This window comes from Pseudorca crassidens, chromosome 11 (assembly GCF_039906515.1).
Source record: "Pseudorca crassidens isolate mPseCra1 chromosome 11, mPseCra1.hap1, whole genome shotgun sequence".
NCBI classification, from domain to species: domain Eukaryota; kingdom Metazoa; phylum Chordata; class Mammalia; order Artiodactyla; family Delphinidae; genus Pseudorca; species Pseudorca crassidens.
The window spans coordinates 80,120,048-80,142,793 of record NC_090306.1 but is presented as its reverse complement, the minus strand read 5'-3'; the positions used below and the strand labels follow the sequence as shown (position 1 = coordinate 80,142,793).

Genomic DNA, 22,746 nt, shown 5'->3' with positions numbered 1-22,746 from the left:
TTTTTTTTTTTAGATTCCATATATATGTGTTAGCATATGGTATTTGTTTTTCTCTTTCTGACTTCACTCTGTATGACAGACTCTAGGTCCATCCACCTCACTACAAATAACTCAGTTTCCTTTCTTTTTATGTCTGAGTAGTATTCCATTGTATATATCTGCCACATCTTCTTTATCCATTCGTCTGTCGATGGACACGTAGGTTGCTTCCATGTCCTGGCTTTTGTAAATAGAGCTGCAGTGAACATTGTGGTACATGACTCTTTTTGAATTATGGTTTTCTCAGGGTATATGCCCAGTAGTGGGATTGCTGGACTGTATGGTAGTTCTATTTTTAGTTTTTTAAGGAACCTCCATACTGTTCTCCATAGTGGCTGTATCAATTTACATTCCCACCAACAGTGCAAGAGGGTTCCCTTTTCTCCACCCCCTCTCCAGCATTTGTTGTTTGTAGATTTTTTGATGATGGCCATTCTGACCGGTGTGAGATGATATCGCCTTGTAGTTTTGATTTGCATTTCTCTAATGCTGGTGCTTTTTATAATTTCATTTCAGGGTGTCCTGAAGGGCACATCAGTTGGGTGTGGCATATGTGAGGGAAGATGCTTAGTGTCCTCTGTGTCTCTCATATTCTATTGCATTTGTTTAGTGGCCTTATATTTCTCTTCTTTCTTCTCTTTTAAGCAAATCAATAGTTTGCAGATCCAAGTGACCTCACTTGCACAGTCAGAGAATGAGTTGCTGAATTCAAACCAAACACTGAAGGAAATGGTGGAGAGGTTAAAACAGGAATGCCGAAATTTAAGAAGCCAAGCTGAAAAAGCACAACTAGAAGTTGAAAAGTAGAGTTTGCTCTTTTTTTTTATGTACAAACTGTTTCTTCTTTCTGCTATATTATATATAGTTCTTTTAATGATGATTCCAGTGTTGACTGTATTTTGGGAACTAGTTACAAATACTGCATTGACAGTGTACAGTGGTCTTAGGTAATGTATTTTCTGTTTCTAGAGATGAGCTTTATGGACTCTTGAATTGATTTAAAAAAAAAAAAAGAAAAGAAAATAGACATCTAGGGAAGAAAACCTTTTAAAATTCTGCCTGACCCCACAGTATTAGGAAAACCTTCAAAGAAACACTTCTGTATTCATTGAGTAAATCAATACATTTCTTACTTCAAATATCTAAATTCTTCTGAATGCCAGAGAACAGAAACAAAATTTTTGATGTGTATAGCTTACTTCTTAGAATTACAGTTATAATCTTTTGGATTTTCCCTTTGAAAAGTTCATTTACTTGTTTATATTTTTTGATTTTGAAATCTCTTAGTAGTAGACAGTCTAGTAAACTGGTAGGGAGATGAATTTGGTGACCAAGATCTTATATTCCCTGGAAAATGTTGTTTATATATGGTAGAAAACTACTATTTTGTATTTGCTTTGTTATTATAACATGTCATTATTATAAGTTTTTGAATCTATGAAACATTATTTTCACAGTTTTTCTTCTGAAGGCTACCTTGCCACATAAAACCTTTTCCTTATTTTTCTATTATTTAATATTTTAAGGCTTGTCCATGGACTCATATATGTGGTTGAATTTCAAGAAAAGGAAGTAAGCAAGATAACTGTCCATAATGTGTTGTGATGTTCCACAGGGTCCAAATTATTTTGCTTATATTTTGCAAATAATAGGAATTTGTATCTTGGGATCCTCAAGTGATTTGAAATGTGCTTAAGAATTCCAATCATAGTATAGCTAGCAAATGTAACTAACTTATTGGTTTCTGAATGTTATTCATAGGATTATATAGCAGAAAATAGCTGGACTTGGGGTCAATAGAATGATTTTGATCCCAGCTAAGATACTTAAAATCTGTTTGACCTTAGTCATGCAGTCTGACTCCTCAGGGTTTGTATATCTCATTTGTACTGCCTGTAGTGATGATACTAAAAATCATAAAGTATACAGAAGAGCTTTAAAGATGTAAGTTGTTATGATGTTACTATAAAATACCATTTATATGAATTTTACTCTAGCCAGGAAACATACCACATTAAGACTTGATACCAAGGTTGATTTTAAACAATCTTTATTAGGCCCAGTTTTTAATAGCTTGGTGGTATCATGGTTTAAAGCTGATTATCAGTTGTTTGTCCTGTCCCCCCGTTAACTAGGTATAAGTCTTTAAGCAAGTTAGTTAACAGCTCTAAGCCTCAGTTTCCTCAGCTATAAAATGGAAATGATAGACGTACCTAACTCAGGGGTTACTGTGAAGAATAAATGATGTAGTACACGTACTGTTCTAAGCCCAGTGGCTGGCTCATAGGAAATACTCAGTAATGGTGGTGATAGCAGATACGTGGCCATGCAAGAATGCCTGTGTTGGATTATGAAGGCTGTGGGTGAAGTAGGTAGTGAGTTTGATTATACTTGCGGTAATATCTCTTCTAAGAGTTAACATCTCATGTTTTGCATACGTTCTTCTGACAGGGCATTGGAAGAGAAGCAAGTACAGTGGTTGGAAGAAAAGCATAGGCTTCATGAACGTATCACTGACAGAGAAGAAAAGTATAATCAAGCTAAGGAGAAATTGCAGCGAGCTGCAATTGCCCAAAAAAAGGCAAGTGGTTCTCATTAAAGTGATTTCTATAGAGTAAAAGCATAACTATTTTAGGAGAATAAGATGTATAATTAAAACTGAGACTTTACGGGTATGTTCAGTTTGATATTTAAACATGACATTTTGCTGTCACATTGTAAAGATAAATTGGGAAAATGCAAACTGCTCAACAGGTTTATTTCTAAATGTTGTGTACAAGTCAGTTTTTCAGAGTATGCATTTTTCCACAGAGACAGTGGTTTTCATTGATAAAGTTTCTAGACCAGCCCATACAAGTGTCATTTAACTCATTCGCACTTAAATTACAGGGTGATTAGGCCTGTTTCAACTGTGCTTAACTAATACTTTTAACATTGTTTTTGTGGTTACAATACTTTTTTGTTTCCAACTCAGGAATATAGAAGCAAGTATCTCATTGCCCCAGCAGAAGGAACTAGGACTCCCCTGGCTTCTGAAACAGCCATGATAGTTCCCACAGCCATGATCTTTTTAAAGTTTCATCTTTGCAGGCATATTTTCTCCAGAACCTAAAAACTTTCTTTTCTTGGACGTATCCAGGGCATCATGGAACTAATGTAACCAGATGATTCATCTAAGTCAGTGGTTTACAACTTTTTTTCTACTCAACAAACCCAAGGAATGTAGCATAGCCCCATCAGTAACCATGGCTCTCCATGGCAGCGATTCAGCAGTTATTTTTAGTAAGATTGGCGCATGTGTGTTGGGGGAAGGGAAAGGAAGTATTTAAAAAAAAAAATCCCACAAATGATTTGGATATGTCTCCATTTGGTAAGTTCCTTTAGTAGTGGCGTTGGTTGTGGGGAAGTGAGGAGGTCTGAAATGAGAGGAATTCGTACTCTAGACATAGGCACACCGGTGTCTTAATGTCTGTATGTTTATTGGTAAGGTTAGCTGTTCATATTTGCATAAGAGAAGAGAACTGTATATCATTTACATATTCTGAATTTGGAAATCAAGGACACAGTTTTTAGTTACCTGTTTACATTATTAGGTATAACTGCCAAATTCATCCTGATAGTTGGAGTGACAACATGAGAAGTCTTAAAGTCATTACTTCCCCACTTTCTTGCTTTATGAATGCTGCTTTTCTCTTTCCATTATGCTAAAAGTAGTATAACATTGAGATTAGAAAATAGCACTTAACGATATAGGATCCCAGCGTTTTATACTCAAATATAAATACTTATGTTGTTGTTTCATTGTTTTTTCCCCCTGTATCACTTCTCTCTCTTTCTTTCCATATAAGTACTGAGCAGCGTATGGGTATTGATGGGATTTTAGTGAAGTTATTTCACGGCTTGGAATGATCTCCGAAATCCTACTTATGCTTCCTTGTACTGTTTGAATCCTAAAAGCATCTGATGCCAGATTAGCTAGAAATCATAAGAAATTGTAAGAGCTGATTTTATCTTTCACAGAAAAAACGCTTTTGTTGGGGTTTTAGAGATAAGTGTCTTAGAGATCAGATTCTAATTATTGAGGCTAGGTTGGGTTGACTTCTTTTGGAGCAAAAGTGACATCCAGTGGTGAGAGAGGTTATCAACTAATCATAGGTATACCAGAAAGGGGAGGAGGTGATTTTTTTTTTTTAATTTTATTTATTTATTTTTGGCTGTGTTGGGTCTTCGTTTCTGTGCGCGGGCTTTCTCTAGTTGCGGCGAGCGGGGGGCACTCTTCATCGCGGTGCGCGGGCCTCTCACTGTCGCGGCCTCTCTTGTTGCGGAGCACAGGCTCCAGACGCGCAGGCTCAGTAGTTTTGGCTCACGGGCTTTGTTGCTCCGCGGCATGTGGGATCTTCCCAGACCAGGGCTCAAACCCATGTCCCCTGCATTGGCAGGCAGACTCTCAACCACTGCACCACCAGGGAAGCCCAGGAGGTGATATTTTAAGAAACGTGCGAAGTAACCTTTCATCAGTATTGACCTAGGATGAATGTTTTTCCTACTGAAATAACTGCCAAATTATGGGGGTGAATATAGTAAACACCTGTTTTACTTTTAAAAATGTGACCTGTGGATAATGGTTTTAAGTTGCAGGAAATTGTTAAACTCAATGCAGTAAAAATTATGACCCAGAGCTGTCCCATTATGTGGAGCACTGCCCTGTAGGCTTACAACTTTACCTCAATTAAAGTGGAAAAGCAGATAGTACATGTGACATAGAAATACTGTAAAAAGTATATAAGTATGTATAATTTTAGGGCTGGGGGATCTTAGCATTCAGATAGTTTTTACAGATTTGGAAACTGAAGTGGTAGGGAGCCAAGATCATTGACTAGTTAGGAACGCTGTGACTAAAGTCTACATTTTTCTATTCTTAATCCTGTGCTTTTTCTGCACTGTTAACTCTTTTAATTTCCCCCTTTCTTTGATTCGAGATACTTTACTGCTTTTCTCTTCATTATAACCATAATCCACATGAGTCTTGTTTCCTGTGGCAGAATGATCACTATAAAATTAATTTTTTAAACTCACACCCTTTTCCCATTCAAGTTAAATATAGTGCTTCTGTATGAAAATGTTGGCTATAAGATTATATAAATATGATTTGTAAAATTGCAACAGACTTTTAAGTTTCTTAGATGGCAAAGATCATAACTTTCTTGTGTAGTAAGGCTTCAATTAAGTCACAAAATATTAACTCTAGGGCGGAAATCATAGTCCTTTAGAGTTACTTTCCTGTGAGAGGTTCTTACAACTGGGGAGTAGCAGCTTTATTTTTTTTTCCCCAGGCTAGGTAAGATGGCTTCATTTACAGCTCCAACCTCCTAAGCACAGAGATTATGTCATTTCTGGTAAGTGTTTTTAGGTAGAGTCTTTGTTCAATGATATTTTGCTGTGTTGATTTGTTTGGAAAAGTTGGACCGGGTATCTTGAGTTGGAATGCCCTTCTGTAATTGATGACTTCTCTGTATGTTGTTCCCCACACACTGTTGAAATGTGAGTATGAAGAGAGATCTCTTGGTATGAGGACAATGAGTTGTGCTTTTCCTTTTGAGGCGCTTGAAATGAGAACTTGTTATTTTTATTCTAAGGTATATCTCTAAAATAATTCTTGGTTAGATGTTATGAACGGTTTTGAGAAAGAAATGAACCATAGTCTTGAAGTTATAAAATATCTATTGAATATGCTGTGTGGCCTGGCATTATTTTATACACCGAGGGGAAAATAGAAGCCATGATTAATTCCTGCCCTTGATGACCATATAATCTAATTGGAGAAATAAAATAGCATGCAGTACCTAAAGAATCTATTAGTCATTTCCATGTGATCTGTGTGGACACTAAAGTTTGAGAACTACTGTGCTAGAGAGAAGAAAGCCTTAAGACAGGGAGACTAGTCAGGAAGCTATTTATAATAATCTTAAAATGAGGTAAGACGTCTGGAATTTGGGCTTGCAATATAGAATGAAGGTGAAGGATGACTCCTAGAAGTATTCCAAAGGAAAAAATGAACAGAATATAGTGCTAAATAAGAAGAAAGAGAAAAATATGAAGTATTTTAGCTATGAGAGGATACAGAGGAGTTGTCATGATGGAATAAAGACCATGTGTCAGTTGAGTAGAAAGAGAAGATACATTTGACTAAACACACGTCAGGTATGAATTGATGGTAGTGCATCCATATAGACATGTCATAGACTTTTTTTTTTTTTTTGGCTGCACTGTGCAGCATGTGGAACTTCCCTGACCAGGGATCAAACCCGTGCCCCCTGCAGTGGAAGCGCAGAGTCCTAACCACTGGAGCACTAGGGAAGTCCTGTCCTAGACTGTTAAGTGAAGATATCATGTAGATTAACAGAAATAATGGAATGTAAAGTGTGGAGATCAGTAATTCAGCTCAGGGATGTATAATTAGACACTTGAGATTTTGAGAACTGTTGAAGAATAAAAGGACTAAGAACTAAGTTGACTTGGGAAGAGGAGCTGGATTTAGTAGAGGAATGGTCATAGAAGTAGAAGCTATAGTATGGTGTTATAGAAGCCACAGGAAAAGAAAGGAATCAAAGGTAAATGGTCGTGATTATTGAAGAGAGTTCATTGAATTTGGCTAGAAGGTGATAAAAGGAAAATTTCAGCTTTGATTCTTACATCAGTATTCTTTTGATTTTTCTTTAACTCTTTTGTGTTGTAATGTGTGTAACACTAAGGCATCCATTTGATAGACCTGTGATTGTATTGGACTGATAAAATCAAAATTACAATCATTTCTTACAGCCACTTTGTCCTGTGGACTTTCATTTCTTTCAGTAGAATATCATTCTTCCAGTTACTTTGTCTTCAAACCTTTGATTCATCCTAAGGGCTCCCTTTCCCCAAATATAATCAGTCACTGTATTCGTTTCCTAGGTCTGCTATAACAAATTACTACAAACTGTGTGGCTTAAAACAACAGAAATTTATAATCTCACAGTTCTGGAAGTTAGAAGTCCAAAATCAAGGTGCTGATAGGGCCATGCTCCCTCCAAAGGCTCTGGGGAAGGATCTGTTCCATGCCTCTCTCCTAGCTTGTGGTGGTTGCTAGCAATCCTTGGTGTTCCTTGGCTTGCAGACACATCACTTCAATCTGTGCCTCTCTCTTCACGTGGTGTGTGTCTGTCTCTGTATCCAGATTTTTCCCTTTTTCTAAGGGCACAAGTCAATATTGGATTTAGGGCCCACCCTAATCCAGTATAACCTCATCTTAACTTTACCCTTTTTTCAGATAAGGTCACTCTGGAGTGTTTTCCAACACCAAGAACCAATTATCTAATTCTCTGGACACCAACTGGGTGCCAATAATTCAGTTAAATTCTGACACTACATCAGATTCCACAAATTAAAGGGTTCAGCCTCAAGACTAACCCCATGTCAGGTGTCAGGTCCTTAGCCATCGGCACTGCTGACCAATGACTATAAATTGGGGTACCCATAACACCCCCCACCCAGGTTCATAGAACTCAGGAAAACATTTTACTTGTATTTACTGGTTTATTAGAAAGGATACAACTCAGGGACAGCCAAATAGAAGAGATGTATAGGGCGAGGTATGGAGGGGGAGGGGTGCCCCCTCTGGGAGTGCCACCCTTCTAGCAAATCAATGTATTCACTATCCTGGAAGCTTTCCAGGTATCCTTGTTCAAGAGTTTTTAATAGATATCAATCTCCAGTACCGCCACTCCCAGAAGTGGAGGGTGGAGAGTGGGAGGTGGGAATAGTGCTGCAAGTTCCTACCTTCTTACCACTTGGTCTTTCTAGTGACTAGCTCTATTTTGAGATTACCTAGGGGTCCCACCCTAAGTTAACTCATTAGTATTAACTCAGGTATGATTGAAAAGGGCTGGTTATGAATAGCAAAAGATGCTCCTATGACTCAGGAAATTCCATGTGTTTTAGGAGCTCTGTGCCAGAAGCCCAGGGCAAAGACCAGATATATTTCTTCTTATATCATAGTCACATTCTGAGATTCTGAGTAAACATAAATATTTCGGAGACACTGTTCTACCCAGTATAGTCACTAGAGCCTGTGAATTCTTCCTTTATAATGTATCTCACATTTTCCCCACCTCATTTCTTTTTATTCTTATTGCAACATCCTAGCTCAGACTCTCTTCACTATGAGGTTTCTCTATATTTGTTTAGGCAGTTTACTCAACAGATTTATTGAGAACCTACTGTGTATTATACCAGGTACTGTTTTATTCACAGGGATACAGAAATAAAGACTCTGCACTGAGGAGCTTATGTTGTAGTGGATGGGAGACATGGGGTAAAGGAACAAATGTCAGGTGGAGATGCGTGCTAAGAGGAAAACTAAGGGGGATAGAGGGCATTTATATAGGTGATCAGAGAAGCCTCTGATAAAGTAACGTTTGAGCAGAGACCTCGAGGAAAGAAGGGGGAGGCCATATTTTGTATGTAGGGGAAGAATGTTCCAGAGGGAATAGAAAGTAAAAGAGGCAGGGGTCTGCTTGGTATGTTGAAGGAATACAAGGAGGGAGACCTGGGTAACTGGAATGGACAGAAGTAGTAGGAGGCTAGGTGATGTAGGGGCTTTTTTGGGGTTTTATTCTGAATGAGATAGGAACACACTGGAGAGTTTTGAATTGAGAAATGCTGTAATCTGAATTATATCTTCAGGAGAATCTCTGGCTGTTGTGTAGAGGGGCAAACAGGACTCAGGAAGACCACTTTTCGGTAGTTCAGATGAGAGATGTAGAGAGCTAGTAGCAGACTTGTGGTCGGATTCTGTATATTTTTAAAGGTAGAACTTACAATGGTTACAGGGTATTAAAGAGATAAATCAAAGATGCCTAAGATGTTGGGCTTGAGCACGTGGTTAAAATAGAATTGCTGTTTACTGACATGGGAAAGACCTTGGAAGGAACAGGTTTAGGGATAAAATAAAGATGCCTCTTTTGGACACATTAACTCTTTGAGATGCCCATTAGACTTCCAAGTGGAGATACTAAGCATTCTGGTGAATACATGAATCAGGGCTTCAGGGAAGAGGACTAGGCTAGAGATAAAGATTTGGGACTTACCGGCATGTAAGTGATATTGAAAGCAATGGGATTAAAAAATAAGGTCACCTAGAAAGTGAAGGAAGACAGAAAAGAACAGGTTTGAGTTTTGAGGAATTCCAGACTTTAGAAGTTGGGAAGTTAAGGAGGAGACTGAGAAGGAGTGGCCAATATGATAGGAAAAGAACCAAGAGAGTACTAGATGCCAAATGAAGAAAAATGCTTCAAGAAGGATTAGCTGTGTCGAATGACATTATAGTGTCGACGAAAGATTAATCAGGCGACCTAAGAAAGAATTGGAAAATTTTATTCAAGACAAATTTCAGGGTTAAAACCCAAGAAAAGCATCTCAGAAGGCTCTGAGAACTGTTCCGCCCGTTAGAAGTCAAGATACAGTTTATATAAGCTTTTTGAGACAGAGGGCTGTACATTAAATGACCTATTATTGACAGTTTACAAAATCCAGATTTTAGTGCCATTGTGGTGGGTCATGTGACCCTTTATAATCTAGAAGGAATGTTCTCTTTTAAGGCATTGTCTTGCTGATGCTAGGAGAATGTTGCTGTTTATGGTTGAGCAGGTATTCCTGCTGATGGGGGAGGTATGGTCAATGCATAATGCAGATACACAAGGCACAGTGAGGGGAGAGGGGAGGCCAAAGCGCAGAGAAGAATTTTTATGTTTAAATTTTTCTTGTCTTGCCATAAATATGAATTTTATTTCACAGTGGTAAGATGATAAAATAGTAAGATGAAGACTAAGAATCCATTTGACTATATGGTAATTGTTGGTGGCTTTGTCAAGAGTTGTTTCTGTGGAGTAGTAGGTATGCAGGTCTGATTGAAATGGAGTATAGTTTGTCGAAGGAATTTTGTTGTGAAGAACAGAGAACTGGGGTAATAGCTAGCATTGTGGGAGCAAAGGCTTCCTTTAAGAAGGGAGAAATTATAGGATGATTCAGTAGCAAGGGGAAAATTGATGATGCAGGAGAAAGAGGGGGCAAATGAAGGGATGATATCTTTTAGTAGGCAGAAGGGCATTAGATTCAATTCAGAGAGGGAAGGGATAGAAACACAATGTATCTATTGTACCTGGAAAAAAGACAAAATATATGATTGTAAGTTCCTGATAAATTAATGGATGTAGTGGAAATTCTGTACTGATGGCTGCTATTTTCTCAATGCAAAAAAGAATCTGGGTCACCAGCTCAGACTGTGAAGAGTGGAGGTCTAACAGATTTGAGAAGAGACAAGAAGTTGTGAAAGAATGTAAGAGTTTGGGAGAGTGATTGGATTAGGGAAATTAGTAGGATTTCCAGGTACCAATAGGGGGGCCCATTTGAAGTTAGTGCTGGTTAATTTAAGGTGAGACCGGTCAGTGTGTGTGTGTGTGTGTGTGTGTGTGTGTTAGAAGAAGAAGAAGGAGGCTTGGCTTGGGTCAAGATAATGAGGGTGCTGCAAAGAAATGATTATAATGTTAGGGTCTAAGGCATTCATTGGGTCTGCTAGTCAACCAGCTATCCAGTTCTTTTGCTGCATTCTAACTCAGTTCCTGGCAAAGAGTAGTGCTCAGTAAATGGCTGGTTGTTTTTACAGTGATGAGGATGGGGCAACATTGTCCTGAACCCTGTCTTCAGGAAGCTTATCTCCAGATTTGCCTCTTAAGAGGCAAACTTCAGAGTCCATCCTATACACTGATACCATATTAATCTTTTCAAAACAATGCTTTCACCCATCAGTTCCCCTGCTGGAGAACCATCAGGGGAATCCACATTCCTATAGAATTACAGATTCTTCTTAATTCATTTCTTATCCTTTCTAAAAAAGCCTTTTCTCAAGATTTTGTATTTTATGACTGGAATTCCCTTCAGAAATCCCTGTATTTTGTATTAACTATGGTTAATATAGGGCCCAGTTAAGTGTGCACTCTGTGTGTGTGTGTGTGTGTGTAAATATACATGCTTAAGATTTGAAGATGATAGTGAAAAAATTGGTATTTTACTACAATTTAAATGAGCAGTACAAATGGAGAAATAGAACTAGATTTTAAGATTGCAGGTTTATATAATCATATAATAATGAAGTATTAAGCATTTCGATCTTTAAAATGTCTGCTGTTAGTTGAACTAAAATACCTAAAAGGAGCATATGCTTTTGATAATGACAGACTAGGAAATATGTGGATCAGCTCTCCACATGAGAACTAGAAGAATCAGACAAAATATTTTTAAAAATATCTCCATGAAGGGCAGTGAAGAATTAAGAGGCCAAGATCCTGGAGAGATGGGAAACCTGGAGAGGTGAGCTCAGCATTTGGGGCTGCTTTTCCCTTAGAGGAAGCTGCCAGTTCTGGAAGAGACAGCTTGAGAGGCTGAGAAGTGAAGCAAAGCTTTTGACAACCTCATAGGGCTTGGGGACCAAAAATTGGAGTTCAGAATCTGCCAGAGAGAGGGTCTCAGGTCTGAGTCTACTAGTGCTGTGGGTTGAGACCATGAAGGGGTATGCCCTTGGACTAAGAGTGAACTAACTGCAAATAGCCTGGCCCTTGCAAGTATTGAAGCACAGCTTCAGATCATCTGTCCTTAAAATTAGATTAAATTAACCCCTGTTGTTAGTGTTCCTAGCTGCCTGCAAGAAACAAATGTAAATCTGCTTTAAGGGAAACTAGCATTGTAGGCTTCAGTTATTTCCTCAGTTTTTAAAATGTAGTGTCTAGCTCTAAATAAAAAATAAACAGAGATACTACTGCACATCCATTAAAATGGCTAAAATCCAAAACACTGACAGAACCAAATGCTGGTAAGGATATGGAACAATAGAAACTTTCATTTATTGCTGGTGGGGTTGTAAAATGGTACAGCCATTTTGGAAGACACTTCGGCAGATTCTTACAAAGTTAAAATGTAGTCTGGCCATACGGTCCAGCAGTCATGCTCCTAGGTATTCATTCAGATGAGTTGAAAATGTATGTTCACACACACAAAAAAGCTGCACACAAACGTTTGTATCAGCTTTATTCATTATTGCCAAAAGTTGGAAGCAAGCAATATGTCCTTCAGTAGGTGAAGGTTAAAAAACTTTGCTGTATCCATACAAGAGAATATTATCCAGTGACAAAAAGAAATGAGCTATTAAGCCATGCAAAGACATGGAAGAACCTTAAATGCATATTGCTAAATGAAAAAAGCCAGTCTGAAAAGACTATATAAACTGTAAGATTTCAAATATATGACATTCTGGAAAAGGCAAAACTATGGAGACAGAAAAAAAATCAGTGATTGACAGTTTGTGGGGTAGGAAGTAGGGATGAATAGGTAGAGCACGGGGAATTTTTAGGGCAGTGAAACTATTCTGTATGATACCGCAATAGTGCGTACAGGACAGTATGCATTTGACAAAACCATAGAACTGAACAACACAAAGAGTGACAATGTAAACTGGACTTTAGTTGATAATAATGTATCAGTATTGGTTTATCAATTTTAACAAATTTCTATTAATAATAATAATTCTAAAAATAGCTGCATGAGGAAATAACATTGAAAATCAAGAGAAGTAACAGTCAATATAAAGAAACCCCCCATAGGGGATCCAGGTAATGGAGTTATCAGATACAGACTTTAAAATTACCGTGTTGTAGATGCTCAGAAATAAATGCTTGAGAATTGATCAGTAAACTAGAAGACATTTTTTAAAATGGCAGGCTTAGAACTAAAAAACACAATAACTGAATTATGAACTCTATGTGTAGATTTAACAGCATCTTCATCTGCCTCCGCAAGGCATGAGCAGAAATCAATGAAGCAGAGGTTATACAATAGAAAATTTAACTTGCCAAGAGCTGATCAATCTGAAAAGATTGATAAAATGGCTTCTCCCCAAACTCCTCATAAAGTAGGTAGGTAGGTAGATGAATAAACACAAATGGACAATATAATGAATGAAAAAGGGGTATCACTATACATCTTATAGATATTAAAACAAAAAGACTATTATAAGAACAACTGTGTTAATTATGCAATTTTGATGAAATGAACAAATTCCTTGAACATCTCAACAAAACTAATACAAGAATAATTAGGAAATCTAAATAGTCCTGTATCCATTAGGGAAATGGACTCCTTAATTTAAAACCTTCCATAGAGAAAATTTGGTATTTATATATATATATTGCAAAATGATTACCACAATAAGTCTAGTTAACATCCATTACCATATATAGCTACAGAATTTTTTTCTTGTAATGAGAACTTTTAAGATATCGCTCAGTAACTTTCAAATATTGCAATGTGTATCATTAACTGTAGTCACCATGCTGTACTTTACATCCACAGAACTTATTTATTTTATAACTGGAAGTTTGTACCTTCTGACCTCCTTCACCCATTTCACCCAGCCCCCAGTCCCTGCCTCTGGCAACTGCCAGTCTGTTCTCTGTATCTTTGAGCTTATTTTATTTTTTTTTTTAAAGATTCCACATGTAAGTGAGATTATGTGGTATTTTTTCTTTCTCAGTCTGGTTTATTTCACTTAGCAAAATGCCCTTAAGGTCCATCCATGTTGTCACAAATGGCAAGATTTTCTTCTCTTTTATGGCTGAATAATATTCCAGTGTGTGTATCACATCTTCTTTATCCATTTATCCATTGATGGATACTTAGGTTGCTTCCATGTCTTGGCTGTTGTAAATACTGCTGCAATGAACATGGGGGGTGCATATGCCTTTTCAAGTTAGTGTTTTTGTTTTTTTTTCACTAAATACCCAAAAGTGGAATTGCTGGTAGTTCTATTTTTAATTTTTTGAGGAACCTTCGTGTTATTTTCCATAGTGGCTGCATAAATTTACATTCCCACCGACAGTGCGTGAGAGTTCCCTTTTCTCCACATTCTCACCAACACTTGTTGTTTCTTGTCTTTTTGAGAATAGCCATTCTGACAGTTGTAAGGTGATAATCTCATTGTGGTTTTGACTTGCATTTCTGTGATGATCAGTTCTTTCTTTACATACACAATTAGAAAATAAAATATATACCATTTACATTAGCATAAAAAATATAAAATATTTAGGAACAAATCTAATAAAAGATAGGCAAATATTGCTAAGAAAAAGTAAAGAAGACCTAGATAAAGGGAAACTATACCACGCTTGATTTGAAAGACTCAATATTATTAAGATGTCAGTTCTTCCCAAACTGATCTGTAGATTGAATGCAGTCCTAATCAAAATTTCATTAGTTTTCCTTGTGGAAATTGGAAAGTAGATTCTAAAATTCATATGAAAGTACAAAGGACTAGAACAACCAAGGCAATCTTGAAGAAAAATAACAAAGCTGGAGGACTTAACACTACTAGGTATCAAGATTTACTTTAAGCTACAGTCATTAAAACAGTGTGGTATCGGCATAAGGACAGACAGACAAATGGAACAGAATACAGTCCAGGAATAGTATATGAACACCTGACTTACCACAAAGTACCACTGCCTTTCAATAGGGAAAGGATAGTCCTTTAATGATGTGGAGTCAATTGGTTATCATTAACCCAACCTAATTAGATAAAAATGAACCACAGACCCAAATGTGACAAGTAAAAAAATAAAGCTGCTAGAAAAAAACTTGGGGAGAAAATCTTAAGATCTTGGGATAAGTTTTTTTAAACAGGACATAAAAAGCACTAACTGTAAAAGATATGGTTGATAATTTGGATTTTATTACAATTAAGGACTTCTTTTTATAACACGACACTCTTATGGGAAAAAATGTTACCACACACTGAGAGAAGGTCAATCTGCAACACAAATATCTGACAAAGGATTCGTATTCTGAATATATAAAGAACTCCTACAAATAAGAAACAGATTACTCAAAAAAAATTTTTTTTAAACAGGCAAAAGACTAAGACAACACTTCACAAAAAAAGGAAATCCAGATGGTCAGTATGCATAAGAAAAGGTAATCACCCTCATTAGCTAACAGGAAAATGCACATTAAAGCTACAGTGACATATTATTCTATTCCACCAGAGTAGCTAAAATTTTAAAAGACCGACCACACCAAGTGTTGGTAAGGATGTAGAGCAATTAGAACTGTTGTATATTGCTGGTGGGCCTGTAATTAGTAATTAGTTAGAACCACTTTAGAAAACTGACAGTTTTTACTAAAGATAAAACATATGTATACTGTATGACTCATTCCTGGGTATATACTCAAAGAGAAATGAGGACATATATCTACCAAAAGCATATTCAGGAATGTTCATAAAACTTGATTCATAGTAGCTTCAAAGTAGAAAACAATTCAAATTCTTATCAGTAGGAGAAGGGATAAAATATAGTGTGTTTGTAAAATGGATAACAGCATAACAGTAGAGAGGAACTGTGACATGCAATAACATGGCTTAGTCATAGGGATAAAATGTTGAACAACCACCAAAAAATCCAGAAACAGAAGTGTATATAGTGTATGATTTCTTTGATGTGGGCAGGTGAATGAATAGACAGAGTCCTGAGTCACCTGTACATATATACATACTTGTGCTAATAAAGGACAAAAGGGTGGTTCCTGGGCCAGGGTAGGCGATGAATGAGCTATACCCGTAAGCAGTAACATGAATAAATCTCGCAGTATTGAGTGAAAGAAAAAAGCCATCTGTAAAAGAATGTGCACTGTGACTCCATTTGTATGAAGTTCAAAAATACACAAAACTACAGCTTTGGAAGTAAATTAGTTGGTTACCTTTTCAGAGGACAGAGGGGGTAGAGATTGAAAGGAGGGAAGGGTAGGGGCCCTTTTGGTATGGCAGTGCTCTTGACCTGTGAGGTAACAACACCAGCATTTGCTTCGTGGTTTTACATTTTGCTTTACATTTACATTATGTGCATTTTTCTGTAAGCCTGTTATACTTAGGTAAAGAGTTAGAAACCAGAAATCTAAAAGGTCTGGAGCTACTAAGTGAGGGTCAACATTTATAGGTGTTTTTCTGTAAAAAATAAAATAAAAACGACCTGTTTATAAAACTGAAAAAGTGTTACCTTTTTTCATTTACTACTTTTGCATTATACATAGATTTTTCCATATTAGAAAATTTTCCCTTTATGAAGTTTAAATTTTTTTCTTTTTAATATTTAGAAAGGCATGCTTTCAAACTGAGATGCATCCATAATCAATCTTATCTGTCTGATCCTTTAATTTACTACTTTGGTAGCAATTTATCAGTTGCAAACATGCTTTTAAATTTTAAATTTATAGTTGTTTTAAACCCATGATAATCGTCTGGGAAAATGAACAGTCACGATTATGAGGTGACAGGTAAACTCATTAGTAAAACTTGACTCCTTCCCTTCCTAGATTTTTTATTTGCACAATTTCCTTATTGATATCAATTTTCTGGCTTGACATTTATAATGGTTCTGTTTGTCACGTTGAGGATATGAGGTAGATCTGTGTTTTATTACCTTTAAAATTTTTAGTAAGCATCATATCTACTAATCTTTGCTCCTAGTATTCCCTGAAAATACTCATCTCTAAGTAAAATTTTTTTGGTGAGTAAAATATTCACTATATAGCTTTGTTCAAATAGGAGAGTATGTATTACCATACTTGCTCATATTAATTGTTTCTCTTTTTCTAGAGAAAATCTCTCCATGAAAACAAGTTGAAGAGAATGCAGGAAAAGGTAGAAGTCTTGGAGGCAAAGAGAGAAGAATTAGAAACAGAAAATCAGGTGTTAAATAGGTAATGTGTTTGTATGTATACATACCCCATGTGGCTATTTTGACATTATACAACTTTGTTTCTGAGTATAGTGCACTTGGGTTTCTTTTAAAATATACATTTAAAAGAATTCTAAAACTATGCATTAGACTCCTAACTCATTATCTTTGCTTTTTTTTTCTGATTGAATGTTTCTTCAAACCAAAAGGTCTTTAACACATGCATTTGTATTACAGTTGGGACTGACAGGAGAGGTCAGTCACTGGCTTTGGTAGCCAGGAGTGGTGTGAATCCTTGCTGCTGAGACGAGACAGTTTAGTGATTACAAGTTCTAAAATTGTGGCCACAACTTTGAATCAAAGTTCAGTTTTTTTATTTTTTGGTATGGAAAATATTGGGCAGTAGCTTCTGGTTTTTCATTTACATCCAAGCACAGCTAATAATCTGCATCATTAGCATTTTTTAGCAGAGATTTACCATATTAAGATAGTGGTAGTGGCAGTGTCTGACCCATGTGATTCAAGTTAATAAAATCTTTTCAAATTCAGGTAATTAGTAGTTGTCTTCAGCATTTAGACAGTATCAGACTTTTCTGTAACGGGAATTGCCTGTATAGCAAGCAGTGATGTTTTTTATAATGTGCACTGGTCTTCTTGGGTATAATTATTACCAAAATGTGAACAGTTGTGTTTTTTTTAGAACATCCAAGAGGTTTCTAGACTGTGGAATAAATGCCAACTTTATAATACTCTCTGTTCCAAAGTAAGAAGCCACCAAATTCATTCTAAAACAAAATTCAACTTAATATTTCAAAATTAATGGTTATGGAGGAGGTGTTACCAATTCAAGATTGGGCAGCTATAGCACAGATGGCCTAGAACTTTGAATGGTTTTGAAACTATATTTGATTACTGGTGTGATTGATCGTCAGGAAATTTATGTCCAAAAAGGTGGTGATCTGTGAAAATTGACCATATTTCACCTACAAAAATGGCATTCATAAGATTCAACCTAGGGCTTCCCTGGTGGTGCAGTGTTTAAGAATCTGCCTGCCAATGCAGGGGACACGGGTTCGAGCCCTGGTCCAGGAAGATCCCACATGCTGTGGAGCAACTAAGCCCGTGCGCCACAACTACTGAGCCTGTGCTCTAGAGCCCGTGTACCACAACTACTCAGCCTGCACTCTAGAGCCCGTGCGCCACAACTACTGAAGCCCTAGAGTCTGTGCTCTGCAACAAGAGAATGCACTGCAATGAGAAGCCCACATACTGCAATAAAGAGTAGCCCCCCCCCAAAAAAGAGTAGCTCCCACTCACTGCAACTAGAGAAAGCCCACATGCAGCAATGAAGACCCAACACAGCCATAAATAAACAAACAAACAAATAATTCCCTTTAAAAAAAAAGATTCAACCTGGCGTTTTCTCTATTTCTATTTGATTCCTGCAGTAAAATAAGGCACCCTTTTGGTTTAAGGAGTCTCCTTTTAGTTTTAGGATTCATGGGTTGGTGGAGTAAAGTGGAAATGAAAGTAAAAGTATCAAAAGATTTTTAATCTTTGATTAATTGGCAAATAAAACTTTAAAATCAGTTGATAGCCTGCAGGGCTAACAATAACGCATATAATTAAGATGTCATATCATGTTTCTGTTTATCTTTCTAGATAAACCAAATTTTATGTGTATATTATATATAGATAAATCTTATAATTTAGAAATTCTTTTCTTCCAATTAAAATTATGTTCTATGACTCATACCGTTCTTCAATAGAATGTAACTGTATTAAACAACAGAAACACTTTTTCTTTTTAAGACAAAATGTTCCATTTGAAGAACATACAAGGCTTCAAAAAAGACTAAAGGATATACAGAGAAGACATAATGAATTTCGAAGTTTAATTTTGGGTCCTAACATACCTTCAACAGCATCCATCAATCCTGGAAGCTTTCAGTCACCAACTGTGATTCCAGGCATGGAACTATCCTTTCCTCCTCATATGCAGGTATGAGCATTTATTTTAGGGAAGAAAGTTAGATAACTATTTCCATACGTTTTTACCTCTTTAAATAGTTAAAAACCTAAATCTTTACCAGAAAAGTCTGCTGAGAGGCATAGTGGATTTGAGTCTATCCTACCCTTTAGCGATGGTGCTAGGAGTAAAGTCTCCTGTTGGGCAGTTGAAAGGAAGAAGCTTAACTGATAAGTCTTTGAATAACTGTTGAGTTTGTAGTCACTCATACAATGCTAATTACTACCAACATTTACGCAAATGTACTGCACTATGTATTTTCCATACAATATTTAATCCTAATGAAAAATGCTTTGAGGGAAGGTATTGGTATTCCCAATTTGCAGGTGAGGAAGCTGAGTCAGAGAGGTGAAGTGACTTGACTAAGGTCATAGCTAAGTGAGAGTTGAATTTCATACCTAAATCTAATCCCAAAACCTGAGATGGTTCTACTTTATCAGATCCCTGAGATGTTGATGGAATCAAATTGATTGGATGATTTTCAGAAGATGAACTGTTATTAAGCAATGACATTTTGTAATGTTGAAAGCACTGAAGATTTTTAATGTTGTAAGTCACCGAATTGAATCTCAAACGAAGTGCTTTGTTTATATAATAAACTGCTATTAAACTCTCATCACATTAGAAAGTTGCCATATAAGTACAGCTGGGCCCTACATTACTATTATCTAATTCACTCCCTGGTGAATTTTACACCTAGAGAGGAACAGACTTTGGGTTTTTGCTGAAGGCTACAGCCAGAGGCAGGAGAGAAGCAAGGACTAGTTGGTAGTCTAGACCATGCTGGTGTTCTTAGACTGCTAAAATGGTCATCCTTTTCTTGCCAGGTGTTGCAGGCCTGAATAAAAGAGGCACTGAGGCCACAGCCTAACGGTTATTTTTCCACCAGTTTTTCTAAGTCTTTTTTGGTGTGCTTTTTCTTTTCTTTTTTTTTCCCTCTTTCTGTGCTTTTAAGGAGGAGCAGCATCAAAGAGAACTCTCTCTACTTCGCAAAAGACTGGAAGAACTAGAAACAACACAAAGAAAACAACTAGAGGAACTTGGATTTCCTGGGGAATGATTTTCTTGGAGAAAAGGCAGATCAAAAGGGATGAAATCAGTGACTCAATAAGGCTTGAAGTTCTAACGTATGTGGTATTTAGATACTTCATTACTGTTTGCCAAAACACTTGAATGTGCCTCAAGAGAAGGTACCAGTACATGATGTATTGAATGAATGTCAGGATTTTAGGGTTATGCTAATGATAAGTGAAGCACTAAAGCAGCTTCAGAGATACTTAGAATATTATTGACAACCCTTTGAGAATGTGAAATAAATGAATAAAAGGAACTCATTAGGGAATCAAGTTTTTAAATTATTTTATTAATCTTACTTTGTTGAATTTTTTGGCATTTTGCCTAAAACATGCCCATCTTGAATTCCCTCTTCCTCTTCTTTGAGATGCTTGGCAATAACAGGGTCAGTGAACATTTTCTGGTTTACTATATATGAGTTATAAACCTCTAGTTCTTGAAAAATGACAATTTTAAAGTTAGTATAAAAAAATAAGATATCTAGATATATATTATAAAACACTACCTTTTCTAAAAGCTGTGTGCACATAATTTATTAAAGAACTTAACATTTTTCTAACTGCATTGTTTTGTGTTTAATTTTGTTTTAACCATACAGTGTAGAAGATCTCACTAATTTTGGCTTCGTTGGGTTAGGATTGATAGGAAATATAACAAAGTACAAATTAAATCCTGTGGCTCTATAAAACAAGGGCCATTCATTGTAAAACTTGCACCCAGTGGGGTCCCTTTAGAAATATTGCTGGTTTTTAACTTTTCCTCCTCCTGTTTTGGATCTAACCAAACTGTTATAAATGTTTTATTTCTGTGGCTGCATTGGGTCTTCGTTGCTGCGTGTGGGCTTTCTCTAGTTGCAGGAGCAGGGACTACTGTTCATTGCAGTGCGTGGGCTTCTCATTGCGGTGGCTTCTCTTGTTGTGGAGCACGGACTCTAGGGGCGCGGGCTTCAGTAGTTGTGGTGCACGGGCTTAGTTGCTCCGCAGCATGTGGGATCTTTATGGACCAGGGCTCGAACCCGTGTCCCCTGCATTGGCAGGTGGATTCTTCACCACTGTGCCACCAGGTAAGTCCCCATTTGCTTTTCGGTTTTTTTACATTTTATTTATTTATTTATTTATTTATTTTTGCTGTGTTGGGTCTTCGTTTCTGTGCGCGGGCTTTCTTAGTTGCGGCGAGCGGGGGCCACTCCTCATCGCGGTGTGCGGGCCTCTCACTGTTGCAGCCTCTCTTGTTGTGGAGCACAAGCTCCAGACGCGCAGGCTCAGTAGTTGTGGCTCACGGGCCTAGTTGCTCCGCGGCATGTGGGATCTTCCCAGACCAGGGCTCGAACCCGTGTCCCCTGCATTGGCAGGCAGATTCTCAACCACTGCGCCACCAGGGAAGCCCCCCCCATTTGCTTTTTTATGTAACATTTTTAAGGCATTCTGCTGGAATAACTAACTTCACGTCAACAAGGCAAAGCTCAAGTCTGCCGGACTGAGTGGAATGTTCATTATCCAGTAGTCCTCACATTCAAAAGTCAGTCAAAGTTAATTGATAGTGGAGGCCAGGAGTAAAATTGCACAGCCTTAACATCATTTAGAAGAAACTAGATTTACTTACTAATTTACAGAGCATATACAGTGACACTTTGTTTTCGAAAAATAATTAATTTCCATGGAGCCACTCAGAATTTAAAAATCTATTATAACTAGAAATTTTGAAGGAGGAAAAAGACAAAAACAGTCCACATTTACATCAAAATGTTTATTTTTGGATATAGACATTTAAAACATTCATCTCCAAGAACGGCTTCAATCAGGTATACAATAAGAAATAGACTTTAAATCCCTAATACAGAAAAAGGTAACAGAATTAATTTTTAAATGCTGCTGTAGACACTAGTGTTAGAAAAAGAAAGTTGTTTATAAATGGTTTTGCACCAAAAAAATATGCAAAGAAACTTGAAAATAGACAATGTTTGCCATTTGTTTCTCTGGTTGCTGTTTAATATAGACCCAGTGACTGATTGTCTTCAGCACACATCTAATTTGGCCATTTACTGCATTTGGCTAATGTGGTCCAGATAGTGCTCTTCACTGGAGGATTGACAAACACGCTACATACATTAGTGAATCTTCACACCACCTCAGTGAGGTAGGTTAGAAATATTATACAGAAATTGAGGCACAAAGAGGTAAGTGACTTGCCCAAAGTTCCCAGCAGCACAGTCCCTGGAAAAGAAGGTAAGTCTCCACACAGGACTCATGTGCCAGAGAGCTGGACAGGGACACCCTCATGTAGCATTTACTGAATACTTAGATAAAGCTGTAACTGATCCTTTGAGATTTCTTAGCATTTCTGTACCCTAAAGAAGGGAAGTCTTCTGGGCAACTCTCCTACCCTTGGCTCTCAACTCTCCTACTATTGTGAACCCCTTCACATCAAGACTATAGCAGCCTTAGATGGGGACCAGACCTCTCACCTTTATAAGTAACCTATTTGGTAGTATTTTTGAGGTGTGTCCATTGGACAGATAATAGTCGAAAGCGACAGGATTGGGAAGGTGCCTATCAATCAGGGCAATAAATGCTTATTTTCTCTGATCAGTTTGTGAGGTGTCACCTCTCACTCTTTACCAGAGAGTGAGGAGCAAAAAGAACTGCATTCATTTAAGACAAACTCACATTTAAATCCTGATATCCCATACAGTGTTGGTAAATGATTTTAAGGAATGTGTGATCAATGTTTTATTTGCTACTTGAAAAAATTTCTTTCCTCAATCTGGGATTTTGAGCACCAAGGGTAAAG

At 37.1% G+C, this 22,746-nt stretch overlaps 1 protein-coding gene across 6 annotated transcripts in view; it reads left to right on the top strand.

Moving 5' to 3' along the window:
* The window catches only part of CEP83 (centrosomal protein 83), a 117,879-nt gene extending 97,364 nt beyond the window's left edge, over positions 1-20,515 (top strand). For 4 of the 6 annotated variants that reach the window (XM_067697559.1, XM_067697558.1, XM_067697557.1 and 1 more), the window contains 5 exons: positions 685-842; positions 2,491-2,620; positions 16,772-16,875; positions 18,666-18,855; positions 19,838-20,515. In XM_067697559.1, the coding sequence (XP_067553660.1) occupies positions 685-842; positions 2,491-2,620; positions 16,772-16,875; positions 18,666-18,855; positions 19,838-19,942 (687 nt within the window). In that variant the 3' untranslated portion in view covers positions 19,943-20,515. Of the gene's footprint in view, positions 1-684; positions 843-2,490; positions 2,621-5,372; positions 5,436-16,771; positions 16,876-18,665; positions 18,856-19,709 lie in introns of those variants that run through there. The other 2 variants (XM_067697561.1, XR_010932529.1) reach the window with 2 other exon arrangements.
* The last annotated feature ends 2,231 nt before the right edge of the window (positions 20,516-22,746 follow it).